Genomic DNA, 16,838 nt, shown 5'->3' with positions numbered 1-16,838 from the left:
CAGAAACATATTATCAAATGGCATTTAACATTTAAAAGCAAAGATAATACAAACATGAATAACACAGGTACATGAATACAAGTTACAGTGCAGTGTGAGATATGAATCAAAGCAGTGGCAAAAAGAAAAGTCTTCAGCCTGGATTTAAAAGTAGTCAGAGTTGCAGCAGACCTGCAGGTTTCTGGGAGTTTGTTCCAGATATTTGGAGCATAATAACAGAACGCTGCTTCTCCTTGTTTAGTTCTGACTCTGGGGACAGAAAACTGACGCGTCCGAGAAGACCTGAGAGATCTGGATGATCCTTTTTCATTCAGCTTAAATGTGTGTGTCTTCCCTCCCCGTAGAGTCCAAGAACCCGTCTGTGACAGAATCAAATCTTTCCAGAGCAGAAGACGTCCTCTCTTCCTCAGACACAACCAAGTCTTCTCCTCCCTTCAGCAGCCTCATGCTCATTCACATCAAAGGTCAGAATATAGTTATCTGTATGCACGAGTGTCCCAACGATGACGTGTTTGTATTCAGGTTTTTATATTAACTTGGGCCTGTGGCAACAGGTAGGCGGCAGGTCCAGGTGCGTCTGGTGGAGCCCTCAGCGCGCTCCCTGAACAGTGGAGACTGCTTCCTGCTGGTCGCCCCGCAGCACTGCGTCCTGTGGAGCGGAGAGTTCGCCAATGAACATGAGAGAACCAAGGTACAACCGAACACAATTCAGTTCAATTCAAGGCTTTATTGTCATGTGCACATTAGCTACAGTGTAGATATGGCAATGAAAAACGCAAGTCACAGGCTCCTCCAACAGTGCAACATGAATATATATATATATAAAATGTGTTGAGATGTGCAAGTAAATACAAAGAAAATAGAATAGAACAGTTACATATGTAATGTTATTATTTTCTATGGTGGGGATCAAAACTGTCTCAAATGTAAAGGGTGCCAGGCTATAATAGATGTTCAGGGTATAAGACATGTTGTGCTATAAATACGAATTTGATGAAAACATGTAGAAATGCTCACTTTGAAATACTTATTATCACATGTTCTACACAAGGTTAAATCCACCATGTGCCACAGGTGAAATTTAAATGTCAATCACTTTCACACCTTCACTTTCCTGCTGTCACCACATACTGTATTTTGATAGCTGTGACCAACTATGGTGAAACTACAGTTTCTGCCTTCACACATATCAAAACGTGTGACTCAATCTAAATACTGGCATTGGCACTGGCAATACTGTTAAAATGTGTACAGTATCTTATAGGGCACATTATTTGGTGCAGCACCTGTTGCAAAACTCTTTCATACCAGAAATCAAAATGTTAAGAGTATTTTGTTACCAACTAGTTCCATACGCCTGTTTGGACGCGGTATTAGAACATTTTATTTTTATTTTTCAGGCCTCTGAGCTGGCATCATCCATCCAGAGTCAGAGGGGTCTGGGCTGCCAGGCCTCCCAGGTGGTCCACCTGGAGGAGGGGGTAGACTGTGACGGCAGCCTGGCAAAAGACTTCTGGGGCCTTCTGGGAGGACGGACACAATACAGAGGTTAGAGGTCAATGTGTCTGCGTAGATCATTTATCCTTAGATGGTTTTACATTTTATGTTTATTAAGTCGGAATAGAAAATTTAAAATACCTGCTTTTTTTTCTTGAGATATTTACCTAGCTTATCAACTATTTAAAGACAACAAAATAGAAAATTGGAAAAATAGGATTTTAACATCATTTTGTGGAAAAGTAAAAGTACGAATGCCACATTATGAAAATACTCAACTACAAATCAAAGTACACAAAATGTACTTGTATCAAAACATATTTTGAAATAGCTAATTATTGGAATATTACTGTATACTGATGCATTTATGTTGGCAGCTTATACGAATGTTCAAGGTAGAGCTTCTTCTTATAATATACTGTGGTGTTGTTTAATTTATAACACATTACATTTTTACCTTTTCTTATTTTTCCCTAATATGTTAACAGTAAATGTAGTTATCAGAAAATGATGGTGGATTAAAAAGTACAATATCTCTCTCTGAAATGCTTTGGAGTTGAAGAACTGAATTGCAAAATAGGATTGTTTAAAAAGTAAAATACATGCCACCTGTGTAGATGTGGACTGAGCATTCTGTATGTTCTTGTGTTTGCGTAGGAGCCAGTGCAGAGGAGGAGGATGAGCTCTATGAGCGTGGGGTGGTGGAGTCGAACTGTGTGTACCGGCTGGTGGAGAACAGGCTGGTGCCTCATGAGCAGGCCTGGGCCTCCATCCCCAGTGTCTCCCTGCTGGGCTCCACTGAGGTCTGAACTCTCTAAATATGTTGTCCATTGCGTGCTTGTTCTAAAAAAGTCAGACAGTTTAAACATCTGATCATGTCTCAGATGAAATGAATGCCCATTCTGTCATCCTTTTTTCTCCAGGCCCTGGTGTTTGATTTCGGCAGTGAGGTGTACCTGTGGCATGGCCAGGATGTCTCCCTCAGTAGGAGGAACGTTGCCTTCCAGCTAAGTCACCAAGTGTGGGTCGGTCCTTATGACTACAGCAACTGTGGAGTGAATCCGCTGGATCCCACGCAGTGTAACCCCAACACACCGCTGTAAGTTCACACCGCAGGCGTAAAGCTTTTAGACCCTACCTTACAAAGGAAAATCATCATATCAATGTTGGGACACATAACAGAAACAGAAGAGTACAGCTGTAAGTATGACCTAGTTTGAACATGGCTGTGCACCCAAACAAGTGTGGATGTAATTCCACACTGGACACAATAAGCACAAGAAATTAAGTTTACTGTGAATGTAGCAGCCCAGTGATATGCAGTAAAAGTCTTTAGTGCATGCTGTAAAGCCAAAGCAAATGGCATTTCATTCCAAACTGAAACCCCAGGATACAGCATTGTGTCCACATGACGTGCTGTTTTATGAATACACTTCACACTGACAGGCTGCAGCTGGCAAAAGACAGTGGAAAGTCAGAATTCACAAAAGTAGCAGGACACCTGTTGAACATGTCATTCAAAACGAATGGGCTTTAATGCTGCTATAATAGCCATTTATCTTTTATGATGATTTTTGGTACAAAGTTGGGGGCACGCTAATGTCTAAAACTTGAAAAAAAGTTGGGGAAAAAGCGCTTTTATTTTTGATATGCACAACAATTACAGAAAGGATTTGTTAATTTAAAAAAAGTCTGCTAATTTATAATGTATGAAATGTCACAAGTAAAAATAAAAAGTGAGACTTATACAATAAGGACACTGCAAAGCCCAATAATGTACCACAATCTGCAAAAATATCATTTAAAAATTACATAATTGCAAAGCGGTCATTAATTAAGGTTGGATTCGATGTCAAATTAATTTGTTTTTAATGACTCTGTCCTCAGAAGGGGAGAGGGGCGTCCCAGCTGGGCGTTGTTCGGTTGTGTCTCAGAGCACAGCGAGACTGCTCTGTTCAGGGAGAAGTTCCTGGACTGGACAGTCAGGAGTGGAGGCACGGAGGAAGCTGCTGCTGTGAGCCACAACACACAGGTTTGTCTGATTAGAATGAGTGTACACACACACACACACACACACACACACACACATACATATACACACACACACAATCATCAGATTTCCCATTTTTCTCAGATGATTTAATCCTGACCTCTAATTTACATTGTTATTTTTTCGATTCCATATATTTCACTTTCAAGATTCTGGGTTAAGTTAATCATTGCAATCAATCATCATTATCTTTTTTCCAAATATAATTGTTGCTTTTATTTAAGCTTTAAACTGATTCTGATTCTGATTCAACTTCCATCCGTCCACAGCCTGTCCCAGTTCAGTCTTCCGAGTTAATGCCCCCATCCTCAGACGTCTTAAGTGCCTGTGATGCCAAAGCCTTAGTGTCCGGTCAGTTACTAGAAGGGGATGGCGTGGTCCATAACGTGTTGGCTGGGGTTGACGTCCAGAGGGGGCACGGGGTCATCATGCTGGAGGAAGGAGGTCAGATGGAGCTGAAGACAGTTGCTGTGGACACGTGGCACGTCCAGGAGTTTGATGACAGCGAAGTTCCCGTGGAGAGTACCGGGCAGCTTCACGAAGGAGACTCCTACGTCATCCGCTGGACGTACAGTATCAACACTGTCGGTCAGAGACATTTATCGCGTCACCCTCACATTCCTTACTGTGGCTTATTCTGTCCTTTTAGTCAGTGTTATTTGATTTAAACAAAAACATCAGCTATAAAAATACCTCAAATAGAAATGTAAATATGTTATCCTCTGCTGTAGATAAGATGAACAGCACTGATGAGTGTAGTGGAAGTCCCGAACAAAAAGAAAACACTGCCTTCTTCCTGTGGCGGGGCCGTCACTCCAGTGTCAGCGGACGGGACACCGCTGCTTTCCTGTCCATTGGGACGAACAAGCAAGGGGAGTCACAGGTGAGGCCTTCAGAATACCGTTTGTTGGAAATAAAACCACACCCTAAAGTAATTACTCTGTAAGAACGTTTACTGAAGGAGCATATTAAAGGACACCTTTGGCCCTTTGGTGTGAGGGTTTACTTTAATTGAAACATTTTTTTTAATTGGAGGGATGAAACCCTCTTTAATGGTCACATGCAGCACACACAGTGAAATGTGTTCTCTGCTTTTAACCCATCCTAGTACCAGGAGTCTAGTACTAGGAACAGTGGGCAGCTAGTGTACAGCGCCCGGGGAGTGAGGGGGGAAGGGGGATGTCCATTGCCTTGCTCAAGGGCAACACGGCAGGGGTGTGTTCACCCTGGAGGTGAACTGGGACTTATCCAAGTGCCAGTCCACACTCCATACTTTAAGTCTGTTCGGGGACTTGAACCGGCGACCCTACGGCTCACAGTCCAAGCCCCTACTGACTGAGCTACTGCTTGATTGAAATATCCTTTACTGATTGCTGTATTTAGTAGATACAATGCAGTACAAGGGTTTACATGCAAATACACACTGTGTGTACTCAACAGTTTGACTGATTCAAATATGGACTTTTTGTTGTGTTGTCTCTGAAGGTGGTGGTTCCTCAGGGAAAGGAACCTCCCTGCTTCCTGCAGCTTTTCCAGGGAGGCCTGGTCGTTCACAAGGGCAAGAGAGAGGAAGCCTCCACTAATGCAGGTACTGTACAGTAAGGGCCTGTATCTGTTCTCCTGGTTCAGTCATCAGGCTCAGAAATACTTAATTTATCCCTTCTAGAACATAAACATAGAGAAATTATAATAAGAAAGATGTATATAAATAATGTGCATATTTACATTTTTTTTAACAGGTCGAAAAATTAAATTTATAATATAAATGCCATTTATATTTAAGTGTGTTCAAATACAGGAAAAAGTGTTAATGGAACAATAATTGAAAAGCACATTTGAATTCAGTATTAATGCCGGAGTAAACCAGAAGAGTAATAACTAAACAGACAGATCTGCCGATAGGGGTAATTAAGTGCAAGAGCCAGTCTACTGACTTAGATGATGTGACACTCTGAAGGAGAAGATGAAAAGTTTGATGGCCACAGGCAGGAATGGACTCCTGTGGGGCTCTGGTGCATCTTTGGACAGCACGCAATGTCATGTGATTTTAAAACAAATATTTTCTTTTGTAGCAGAGTGGCGTCTCTTCTGTGTGCGCGGAGAACTCCCTGAGGAAGGCTCTCTGTTGGAAGTGGATTGCTGCTGTGCAGGTCTGAGGTCCAGGGGCTCTGTCGTCCTGCTCAGCAGCCAGCAGGGTCTGATGTACCTCTGGACGGGCGGTAAGGCTCACAGCGGCTCCAGAGAGGTCAGCAAGAGGGCAGTGGAGCATCTCACTCAAACGTGAGTCAAGTCAGTGGGTCGGCTTTTCAAGGATTCAGTGATGTCTTTAACATAGAACGTTGAAATCACTTTCCAGCCTTTGAATTGTTTGTGTTTTTAGGTGTCCACCAGAGCTGGGTCTCAGTAAAAGCAGCCCTGTGAAGGTGCAGGTGGTGGAGGAAGGCTCAGAGCCGGCAGAGTTCTGGACAGCACTGGGACAAATGGACAGGAAGGCGTATGACTGCATGCTGCAAGGTAGAAAACAACTCAACGTCTCTTCATCCAGGACGTTCTCTAATCTTCTAAATCACACTTAAAAAATATTTCTTTGTTAGATCCCGGAAAGTATAACTTCACACCTCGCCTCTTCCACCTGAGTGCCTTCTCTGGGAGTTTCCAGGCTGTCGAGCTGCAGAGTCCAACTCGGCTGCCGGGGGTCGTGATGCCATCGCCCTTCATCCAGGAGAGCCTGTACTCTGTACCACAACCAGGTGACAGCGTACACATGCACGCATGCACAATACACAAACGTGTGTGTCTCTTTCGCTGTTATCTTTTTATGTACATTCATTGAAAACAAGAACCACATTACTTTTGAGTCATTCATTTATCAATTTGTAAAATTGTTTTGGCAGTATCCTTTTTGTTTCTTTCTGCCAAAATCCCAATATCAAAAGTTAACTTAATTGTATAAGTTCATTTGGCTTGCATACATTTACCTAAATAAAATGTTTTCTGCTAATGGTAAAAAAAAAAAAATTATATTCTATTAATGCTGTTTTTTGGTATATACATATCTGACTTCTTCTTTTCACCAATGAGAAACGTTTGTGTATATGACTCCCAGAAAGGCTCTGAAATTCACTTTATTGTCTCATATCCACTGTCTTTCTTTCTTGCCTGCCTGTTAGCTTTGTTCCTGCTGGATAATCGTCTGGAGGTGTACCTGTGGCAGAGGGGTCAGCCTGAGCAGACGGAGAGCTCGGCCTCAGCCTGGAGCTGCTGGCATGCTGAGAGGAGGTGTGCCATGCAGACGGCGCTGCAGTACTGCAAGGGTACGAGAAGGCTGTTTAAAATGAATGAGTTGCTGATTAGTTGAAGTATTTAAATTTTTCAATGTTTTTTCTCTGCAACACAGAGATGAACCCAAGACGCCCACCGCAGGCTTACCTAATTGTTGAGGGTTTAGAACCTCTTACCTTCACTAATGTGTTTCCCCACTGGGAAAAGAGCCTGGGACCCCATCCACAGGTAAAAACCCCATGCACTTATCTACACCTCACTGTTTCTAGTGTAGATATTCAAAGTGTAATATGTAACATTTCTACATTAAAATGTTTAATCTCTAGACCTATTTTCTATATTTTGTTGAGTTTTTTTACGTTATCCAAGATGTCATAAGTTGTCCTTTTATCCTGACACTTTTTTATGAAACACATTTGAGATATGTCATTTATTTTAGCCAAATATAGAATTTAATAGAGTGGATGACTAGATCTTAAAATATTAGAACAACAAGCTGAGCAAATGTAAGCTGCAGCTCCTACATCCTGTGTCTACCAGAGAAACACTGATTTTTACTGTGACACTGCCTTATTCAAGATTCTTTTCTACCAGTTTTAATCACCAGCTTTGTTCTATGTATTTTTCCATGAATGTCTGTGTAAGGGTGATGCGGGGCGGGTGAAGCTGACCTTGGTGCAGGACGCCCTGGCCCAGTTGATGAAGACCCAGTACCCTCTGGAGGAGCTGCTGCAGAGCCCCCTGCCTGAAGGAGTGGACCCCCAGCGCCTGGAAGTCTACCTGTCTGATCACGACTTCCAGGTAAACTGATGGAGCAATATGCAGTGATGTCTTTTAACCAGCAGGCTGCAGTGTTATCCAAATGTTTTACAAATAAAAATAGATGCTCTCATCTTTTTAATCTGATAATAAATTATTTAGAAGTTTTGTCTAAACTTTAACATTTATATTTTATTTTATAAAATGATTTCCCCAGTAAACAAATCACTACAATTATATGTTTCAGAGTATTTTGGAAATGAAGAGAGATGAATACGCTTCCCTCCCAGACTGGAAGCAAATTGATCTGAAGAAAAGCAAAGGGCTGCTTAGCTAGACAGCGAAAACAAATGGAGGCTGACTGATGCTCCTGCAGCAGGGACTTCCTCCTCCACTGAGAAGAGAAGATGGCAGGGGGGTATTAGCACCGCGTTGCTGCACAAAGGACTGCTCACACTGTTATAAAAAGAGGAAAGAAATTAACTTTTATTTATGTCAAACTAGTATGAGTGTTTAGACTTTTTATCAGACATGAATTTCTCTGTAGCTATTGTTCAGAGCAAAAAACAACACACCTTTTCCTATTAAAGTCAACTTTATCTGTACAAATCATTGAAAGATATAAAGAAAATGTATGAGGGTGTGAGCGAAGGACATCAGTAACAAACTGTGGAATAAGGATAAGAAAACAAAGGAATACATACAAAGAATAAAAGGCTAACTACTTTTAAAAAGGTTTCCTCCTCGATTGAGATCTTTCCATCAAAATATCTCTGCATTCTCGGAACTAAAGTTTTGCTTAATTTCAGTTGAAAGATTTTCAGCTGCTGCTTCTCTTCCTGATTGTCACTACAATCTTAAAAACAGTGTATTTGACTCCTATGATGTGCATTATACAGTTGTAAGAGCTACTGATGTGTTCATTTGTCTGCCTGCCTTGTGTGTACAAAGGTTTGTGCCATATGTATTTTAGCTTAAGCCCATGTGTTCATTGTTGCTGTGGGTAATGCCTTATTAGGACTCCTTGGGGATTCAGTATTAGCTATGCATGGGGGAGCAGGTAGACATGCTCCAATAACATCCCTCTGGCCCCAAACAACACGCTAATTCTGCTCCACCTCAATCACCACGCTGTTCACAACACCCCTCCTAACACAAAAACCTATAAAGACATACGGCATCTCTATTGTGTGTGAAAGTGCAATATTTCTGATAATGGTAACACTGAGCTGATGGTGATTAAAAATGTTTTGATGTACTTTGGTGTAATATCCCATTTCCTGTATGAATCTAAATAGAATGTTTAGCTTGAATTCTTATAAAACCCCCCCCCCCCACCTTTTTGTTGTCAAAATTAAAAAAACAAATGTTTCTTGGCTCACTGTTGTCTGCAAGCATTTACATCTTAGCTGCTCTGTGAGGCTAAGCTAAATGCTAACATCAGCATGCTAACATACTCAAAATCAAACTGATGTAAATCGGTAATGTTTACCATAGTTGTGTGTTAGCTGCTTACACGTGCTAATGACAAAGTACAGGCTGATAGCAATCTCAATACTTTTCAGGTATTTGATAACAAATACTGGAAGTATTTAAAATCAGCTTGCCTACTAAAACGTATCTGGTTAATTGTTTGTGGTACATGGATGTCTGTTCCAAATGTTGTAGCTATCCAAGTTGTTTGGATACTCAAAAACCACAAATGTTGACCTGCTTGTGCCGCTAAAGAAAAGGTCATGGGATCAACAAAGTAATTAAGATTCATCCTCTGGGAACCATGCTATTCTGTCCACATTTGTATCCTAATCCAGGGAGTAGATGTTGAGATATTTCAATGTGCACCAAAGTGGTGGTTATTCATCCATCTCAGCCTCAATTAATCCTAATACAATGCAGCAATGGGACAAATGGGCTTTTCTCGAGTGGAAAAAACCCCCCCTACTGTGTTGCTGATGTGGCTAAAACTGATGCTGTTGTGTGATTACAACTCATAAACTGGTGATTTCTGAGTTAGGTAAGACAATCTGAGGGACGTTTTAGAGTAACCACAAGTCATGTGTGCGCAACACATTGTAAATAGGTAAGGTTGTTCTTCCATTGGTCCACTGAGTAGGAGCCCCTTTGGGTTCACTGGCTAACTGGATGTTATTTTCCTCAGAATGGATTAGCTGACTAAGCCTTCATGTGACTGTGCAGTGCCAGATTAGATTTAGGCCCACCGCTGGGTGATGGCGCACTTGAGAAAGACATTTCCAAAGGCCTTTTACTTGCAGGCATCTAAAACAGACCAACTCTAGAAAAGGGTTACATACTGAAAACTACCTGAATCCTAATGTCTTTACAGCCATTATGTAGCTGGAGTGAAGGCAACAATGTTATGCTGTTTTTGGTGAAGATGTGATAAAGAAACAATTTCCAAGGTGCTTTTTCTAAAGTTGAAATGTAAAAATGAGGAGTCCCTGCATCAATCAGCGCAACCTTAATCATTTGGGTTTGATGGTGAGTTTGTGAATCGTGCCATTTCAACACTACCAGGTGGAATATGTGCCTGTTCAATATCAAGTGAGTACGGCCGCAAATTGACATATTTTCATGCCCTTGTTTAGATGTCTAAATGGCCTGTTCTCTTTGTGCATCATGTCCGAGTATGAATCGATCCGGTTCAGAGGCCAGTGCCGCCTCACGCAAAACCACCATGTGATCTTCTGCTGCGTTGAGTGACTGGTCGATCCAGTCCATACTGCCGGACATGTGACAGGCGTTGCGGGTGACCAGCACCAGGTGGCTGACTGAAAGAAGGAGAGCTGTAGCCCTGAGGAGGAAAATGAAAAATGGGTTTGATTTAACTTTTTTTTGTTGCTGGGTGAGATGCACTGATTCCCAAAATCCTTTTTAAAATGAAGGAAAACTGGCTTAGAATGGGTCTGTTGGGCAGATTGCATAACTTTAGATTTGTTTTTTAAGGCACAAAATATTGGATTTTGAAGGTTTTTCCCATAGCATCAATTTGCAGTGACACTTCACATTAGCTGTCCCTATCGCTGCATAAATGAAAGGTTATTTCATTATGGATACATCGAGTCATGTGGTCTTCTCCAGCTCTTATAGGTCAATCACGGTCACAGGTCTTTGCATAAGGTCATCAACGTCATAGAAGCTGATTTTATGGATGGAAAAACAAATGTGATTACCTGGCGTCCAGGAGGATTGGATCCAGAGGTGGGTACATGGACCTGACCACGTCGTCCACCCTATGAGGAGAGGGGACGGAGAGGATGTGAGGTTAGCCGGAGTCAGTAGGCCTACTGTGTTCATTGCAGAGGTGGAAGTAATACATGGAACATTTATTGAAGTAAAAGTATGTCCCACAGTGTATGTTAAAAAGTCCTTAATTAAAAAGTATTATCATCCCAAAACACTTAAAGGTAGGGTAGGTAAGAATGGAGAAACCAGCTTGAGTAAGCTAGAATTTGAAAGTACACAATCGAAAAAAATCTGCCCTTTCCTTCAGACTTCCTTACAGAGCCCCTCCTCCTACACACACAAACGCGCACATGACCAATGAGGGCACGAGATAAGTTTGTGTACGAGATGCACGAGATGGAAGACTGACAGGCAGGTAGGCCATCCAATTATCTGCCGTGGGCCGAGACAGATCATTGGGCTTCCACAGATGAAGTATTTGTATATATTTATTGTCAAAGCATTTAAAACCCTTTAGCTGCCGGACCAAGAAAAAAGCTATGGAAAAATTATTTTTTTGCATTTTCTTATCAAATGGGCCACAAATAAGCACAAACACACTTTTTTTTTTTTACTGACCACACACTTGTTTTTATGAGCCTCTACCAAATGGTCGAGCTGGCCTTTTCTATGGTAAAAGTACATTTTCAACAATCATCATACAGTACAGTATTTGTATGCATCAAACTCAAATAAAACACAAACTCAAATACATTTGTGTCTTTTATGGAAAATTAGCAATATATAAAACCAGATATATTCATAAAAGATAATAAATGATCATTCTAAAAAAAAAAAAATGGAAAAAAGTAATGTAAAGTGTTTTTCATGATAAAAAAAATACTTGCTCATCTTACTGTATATTCTGAATTGGCCTAACAGGAAACCACTGGCCTAACAGCAAATGTCTATATCCTGTGTTGGCCTAACTTGCTCATCTGTGTGCAATTTTGGGCTGAATGCCATGCATGAAAGGTGCTATATAAATTATTATCACTCTTTCACTCTGAGACTCATAAGGCAGTACTAGATTTAGTAATATTACCATGAATCTAGCCATTTATTTACCATATTTTATTGGAAAACATCTCCGAAACTCTGAAAAAGTCATATTGCTAGCTTACCATAAAAAGCCAATTCAACCGATTGGTTGAGCATATTTTCCAAAAAATAATTACACCCTTGTTCAAACTTTTTTTGTGCATCAAGTTATCTAATTATGTTCAGTCAGTGCCCTGCCACTAAAATATGTCAAAAATGATATGGTTACCTTACAAAAGTTGACCAAAAAGAGTGATTTCTTCAGCAGTGATTTTTAGCATGCCAACTTTCTCAGTGGAAGCTAGCTGAAGGGCTTTCTGTTTGAACCACAGTGACATCTAGAGATTGTTTTGTGCATAACATGTCAACCAAAGGGTAGAGCTGGCTGAATCAGATGGAGTTCAACTTTTTTTTTTCCAACAAGATATCAAGACACAAAATGTGCTCTACCAAATGGTGGTGCTGGCAGCTAAAGGGATAATATATTCATTGCTATTGGGATGTTCAGAGCATTCCATGGAATATAACAAAAAGTGTTTCTGAAGTGAATTACCTTTAAAATATCAAAAGTAAAATAACTCATTTTGTTGTAGAATGTCTACAAAATGATGTATATTATGATACTGAATCACAATTATTGAAGCATTAAACTGTTCATTACAGTGGGGAAATGTTTTGAAACACTTCCAGATAGTTTGTGAATTTACCAAAGGATTAGTAAAGTGTTATCTTACTTATTCAATACATCATCATTGATATTAAATATCATACCAAGTACCTTAAAATAGTTTTTAAGTAAATGTCCTTAATTACTGGTAAATGTGCGTTACCTCGGGCTGATGCGTTTGGCCACACTGATGATGTCACTCAAGCTTGCCGGTGCCTTGACCTTTGCCCCTGAACCCATTGTCATGGCAACCAGCTTTTCAGTCAAAGTGTGGCAAATCTGTAGATCGAAATATAACGTGTTAGTTTTGCTAAATAAATAATATAGACTAGAACTAAAGTAAAGACTTGAGTTACCTTTAGGATTGAGATACAATGAGAGACCAATCCACTGTGGGAGAAACATTCAGAGAATTAGGTAGAATCAAATACTCAGGTCATTTACTTAAAAAACAGCAATACCAGTGTACCACAAAAAAAATACCCTATCGGAGTAAAAAGAGAAACCTAAAGTAGGGCTGCAACTTACAACTTATTTGCTAATGAATTGTTCTTCTGAATATTTTAGAATTTAATCGATTGGTCTATAAAATGTTTTAAAAAAGTGAAAAATATGGAGGCAAAAACAAAAATACATTAATAACATATATAATTCCCACCTGTGGATCAATTAAGTCTTATGTTTATCTATAATAACATAACATACTTTATTTGTTGGTTTAGTATTGTATTGTTAATTGTAATACTCAAAGTAACTAATGCCATGTAAAAAATGTATTGACATGAAAAGTAAAATATTTCCCTCTGAAATAGAAAGTATCTGAACATGTAAGAACTCAAGCACCTCAACACGGTACTTTTGGCAGTACTTGGGTAAATGTGCTGAGTTAGCAGCAGCATTTGAAGACTTAACCTAAATGTCTAAAGCTTTAAACTTATGTCATGCCACAATGGCACCAGTAAGACATACGAGGCATCCTCTATCCAGTCCTCGTTCTCCAGGATGGCCTCGATGTGCGGGTTGGTGATGACCACATCGTCCAGCTCCAGCTCCGACTGCTCGCTCTGGGTCTCCATGGCTCCAATCAGATCCACTGTGGGTCTGTAAAACAGAACAGGGAAACCAGAGGAGGCACGGCTGGATTACCAACCAGCAAGTCACAGTTAAATTACCTTTACATTTGCTGTGGTTAACTGAGCAAGTTTATTGACTGGAAATGTGCATGAGGATATCACGTTTTAGTGTTTTTCACATAGTATAAAGGGGCTCTGTGTCTTTGAGCACACAATACAGGTTTCTGTTCTAATTTCAATATTTGTCCTGGCAGGTTGTGGATATCAATGTTTAAGATGAGTATCTTTTATTAGCAACACTTTTTCAACAACAGGTGTATAAGTAAACAAAGCTAACAAAACAGCCTGATTTTGTTGTTGTTGATTGAACAAACACTAATCAAGGTGTAAAGCGTATCAATTAGATGACAAAACACTGGAAAAAAGAAAAAGAGATGTTAAATGTTGAAATAAATGAGTCCAACTGAGGTTGAATGGTACACAAATGGAGTGCCCCTGTGGCTTAAAGGATTTAAGAAGCCAACCATGAAGTGCAAAGTCCCTGTTTGAGGTCCTGTTGCATTTCTCTGCCTCCTTTTGTGGCATTTCTCAACTATTGCTAATTAATAAATGCCCATAAACCACTAGTGCTAAAAAGTGTGAAGCCAACCCTAATCGTTTAGTACAAACAGTATGTAGGCTAGCAGTGGTTATATTTGTTTTACTAACTACAATTTAAGACTCTAAAATCTGATAGGAGTTAAAACTCTTTCTAGTTCACATGTCGAGGCTTTGTATTGATTCACTGACTTGGTGTCGAAGGGGTACAGCAGGTGGTGAGGGTGGCAGTAGCGATGTCTGCACACCACCACAAGAGCGACGAAGGAGGCCAGGAAAATGGTGGCCAACACCCCAATTGCCACGATCACCACTGTCTCCATGGCGACTCCAGCTCCCACAGCAGCTGCAGGCAGCAACTTGTTTGAGAGGAAGAGAGTCCAATCAGGGTCGGCTGATTGTCCGAGCTTGATTATGGATGGCCGCTCATCTGTCGAGGAGAGAAGTGATTGGGTGACATCAAACTGGAGAAGAGGAATATCATCCCTGTGCTTGAAGATACTTCAGCTAGATTTCTCCTGATTTTGACTTCTGCTGAAACACAATTCCCCTCTGAGCCAATGGAAAGAAGGATACAATCAGCAGTGTTTCTGAATGTGGCACACCTACAACACACGGCTGATCTTTATCATGAGTACATAAAAGCTGAAGTGCACTTGCTCTTTGTTTGCATGTCATACAGCATAATGAGAACACAGTGTTTGCTATACAGAGACTTTATTTGCGAAACTAGGGCAACGACAACTCACAACAAATATTATACTATTCTATTGAACTTTAACAAGCAGCCAAAAAGTCGAAAAGTTTGAAAACAGTGTGAAGATTGCCTGTTTCCTTTCACTTTGATTAACAGCTCCAACAACACACACACACACACACACACACACACACACACACACACACACACACACACACACACACACACACACACACACACACACACACACACACACACACACACACACACACACACACACACACACACACACACACACACACACACACACACACACCTAAACCGCCTGTCTATACCTGAACAAAGAACTAAACTCTCATAAACTTTGACCTCTTACCATCTGATGTGTTCAGTCCTGGCTGAAGTATTCTGGATTATCTGCAGTTTAATTCAGGTGACATGACATTTACCCTTTCGTTGAGAGTGTAAAGTATAGCTGCCCTCTGCTCGGTTTTGTCACTCATTAACCCGCCCTGTCCCACCTGATCACTCATAGAGGATGGGAGTAAACTCTCTGCCAGAAAGCCGTCATTGGCTCAGCGTTCTCAAGGTACAGTAAAGTATAATTGAATTGTAATGATGCCTGCCATTATGAACAGTGTTCACTGTTACATGACTGCAGGGCAGCTGAACCTTTTTTTGCCCAGATGATTATGTGAGATTCTGCATTGGAATGCTGTAATTCTTTAATCTGATTAATTTGTGTTACACTCGCCGTATCGCACAGAGCTTTCCTGACTCCCTTTTCTTTTCACAGGCCGGAGTGTAAGAACTCCTTGAAATGTCTCTGCTAAAATAAAACAGATACAAATGTTTCATTGATATATTTCAGGAAACAAAAAACAACAGGGTTTCCCCTTAAACCTAACTAAGCTGATTTCACTGCAGAGCAAACTGCTTGTCTTAAGTTGTTGAAAGTAACTGAGTGAATTTAGTTAGGTACAACTTCGAGGTATTTTTTGCCTAATTTGCATGTTCTGCTATTTCATACTTCTACTTCTCAACATTTCAAAATGAAATAATGTACTTTTTACTCCACTAGATTTATCTGATTGCTATAGTTACAATGCAGAGTCAGATTTGACATTAAACACATCCCTTATCTGATTACTCGCTTGACCATTGCACTAGATAAGACTAAATAACAGTAAATACACTATTATTATTTTTTAAGATTCTTTAAATAACTTTTTGTCCATTATACATCAGAGTATAATAATTTTAATTGTATGTCCTTACTGTTGCTATTAAAGGAAAGTATCTTAATAGTTATCAGACCATTTCAAGTACTGATCACAATAGTTTCTACAAGTGGATAAACCACAAACTAAAATAAAAAACGAAAGGTAAAAAAGTTAAAACGACTAAATCATCAATGTATTGGTTTTAATGGTCTGTATGCTGAGTATTTACCACACACAAAGGTTTATTAACGTGGGTCTAGGTTAAACAAATCCCTATTCTTATCTCTACAAATTTGCGGAGAGCAACAACACAGGCACAAAAAAAGGGGGCAACCAAAGTTCATTATTTCCCCTAAATTGTTTGTCTAATAGAAACACTGGCGCTCGCTCACAGTAACGCATCCGCACATATGTAAAGTTTGTATCTGTACTTCATGAACACAGGCCGTTTCTACACTTATACATCAAAACCATAGCACACATCAGTTTTACTTAAAGTCTACTGAACTTTTCCTAACGTCACATTTACATGTACAACACGTTACTTACACGTTGATAAAGCAAATAAACAATCGATTACTTACCTAAACATTTTGATCTTTTAGTTGAATTCCTTTTAGGAGACAAAATACTTTCCTCTGCGCCACTGGGCGCGCGGAGACGGCACCGACATCTCCCAATCTGGGGCGTGGACGCGCACGGCTGACTG

The 16,838-nt window shown here is 40.3% G+C and overlaps 2 protein-coding genes across 13 annotated transcripts in view; one reads left to right on the top strand and one right to left on the bottom strand.

The window, feature by feature from the left end:
* The window catches only part of svilc (supervillin c), a 24,352-nt gene extending 15,393 nt beyond the window's left edge, over window positions 1-8,959 (top strand). For 10 of the 11 annotated variants that reach the window (XM_034219885.1, XM_034219877.1, XM_034219887.1 and 7 more), the window contains 16 exons: window positions 345-464; window positions 555-691; window positions 1,401-1,548; window positions 2,155-2,300; window positions 2,421-2,596; window positions 3,385-3,529; window positions 3,817-4,135; window positions 4,279-4,430; window positions 5,033-5,135; window positions 5,620-5,827; window positions 5,928-6,061; window positions 6,142-6,297; window positions 6,718-6,861; window positions 6,945-7,057; window positions 7,475-7,630; window positions 7,836-8,959. In XM_034219885.1, coding sequence (XP_034075776.1) covers window positions 345-464; window positions 555-691; window positions 1,401-1,548; window positions 2,155-2,300; window positions 2,421-2,596; window positions 3,385-3,529; window positions 3,817-4,135; window positions 4,279-4,430; window positions 5,033-5,135; window positions 5,620-5,827; window positions 5,928-6,061; window positions 6,142-6,297; window positions 6,718-6,861; window positions 6,945-7,057; window positions 7,475-7,630; window positions 7,836-7,925 — 2,447 coding nt within the window. In that variant the 3' untranslated portion in view covers window positions 7,926-8,959. The remainder of the gene's footprint in view (window positions 1-344; window positions 465-554; window positions 692-1,400; window positions 1,549-2,154; window positions 2,301-2,420; window positions 2,597-3,384; window positions 3,530-3,816; window positions 4,136-4,278; window positions 4,431-5,032; window positions 5,136-5,619; window positions 5,828-5,927; window positions 6,062-6,141; window positions 6,298-6,717; window positions 6,862-6,944; window positions 7,058-7,474; window positions 7,631-7,835) is intronic. The other variant, XM_034219883.1, reaches the window with a different exon arrangement.
* tmem98 (transmembrane protein 98) lies at window positions 8,051-16,838 on the bottom strand. Of its 2 annotated transcripts, none has more exons than XM_034219890.1 (7): window positions 16,714-16,838; window positions 14,402-14,639; window positions 13,509-13,676; window positions 12,896-12,929; window positions 12,703-12,818; window positions 10,780-10,839; window positions 8,051-10,400 (listed from the first exon to the last, which is right to left on the bottom strand). In XM_034219890.1, exons 2-7 carry the CDS (start codon window positions 14,530-14,532, stop codon window positions 10,199-10,201), a joined length of 711 nt encoding a protein of 236 aa, XP_034075781.1. In that variant the 5' UTR covers window positions 14,533-14,639; window positions 16,714-16,838; the 3' UTR covers window positions 8,051-10,198. The 2 variants fall into 2 exon arrangements, with proteins under 2 accessions (XP_034075781.1, XP_034075782.1); XM_034219891.1 differs by having other exon boundaries at window positions 13,509-13,640.

This window comes from Gymnodraco acuticeps, unplaced genomic scaffold (assembly GCF_902827175.1).
Source record: "Gymnodraco acuticeps unplaced genomic scaffold, fGymAcu1.1, whole genome shotgun sequence".
Taxonomy (NCBI): domain Eukaryota; kingdom Metazoa; phylum Chordata; class Actinopteri; order Perciformes; family Bathydraconidae; genus Gymnodraco; species Gymnodraco acuticeps.
Note: the sequence above shows the minus strand (reverse complement) of the source record. Positions and strands in the feature narration are given on the sequence as shown.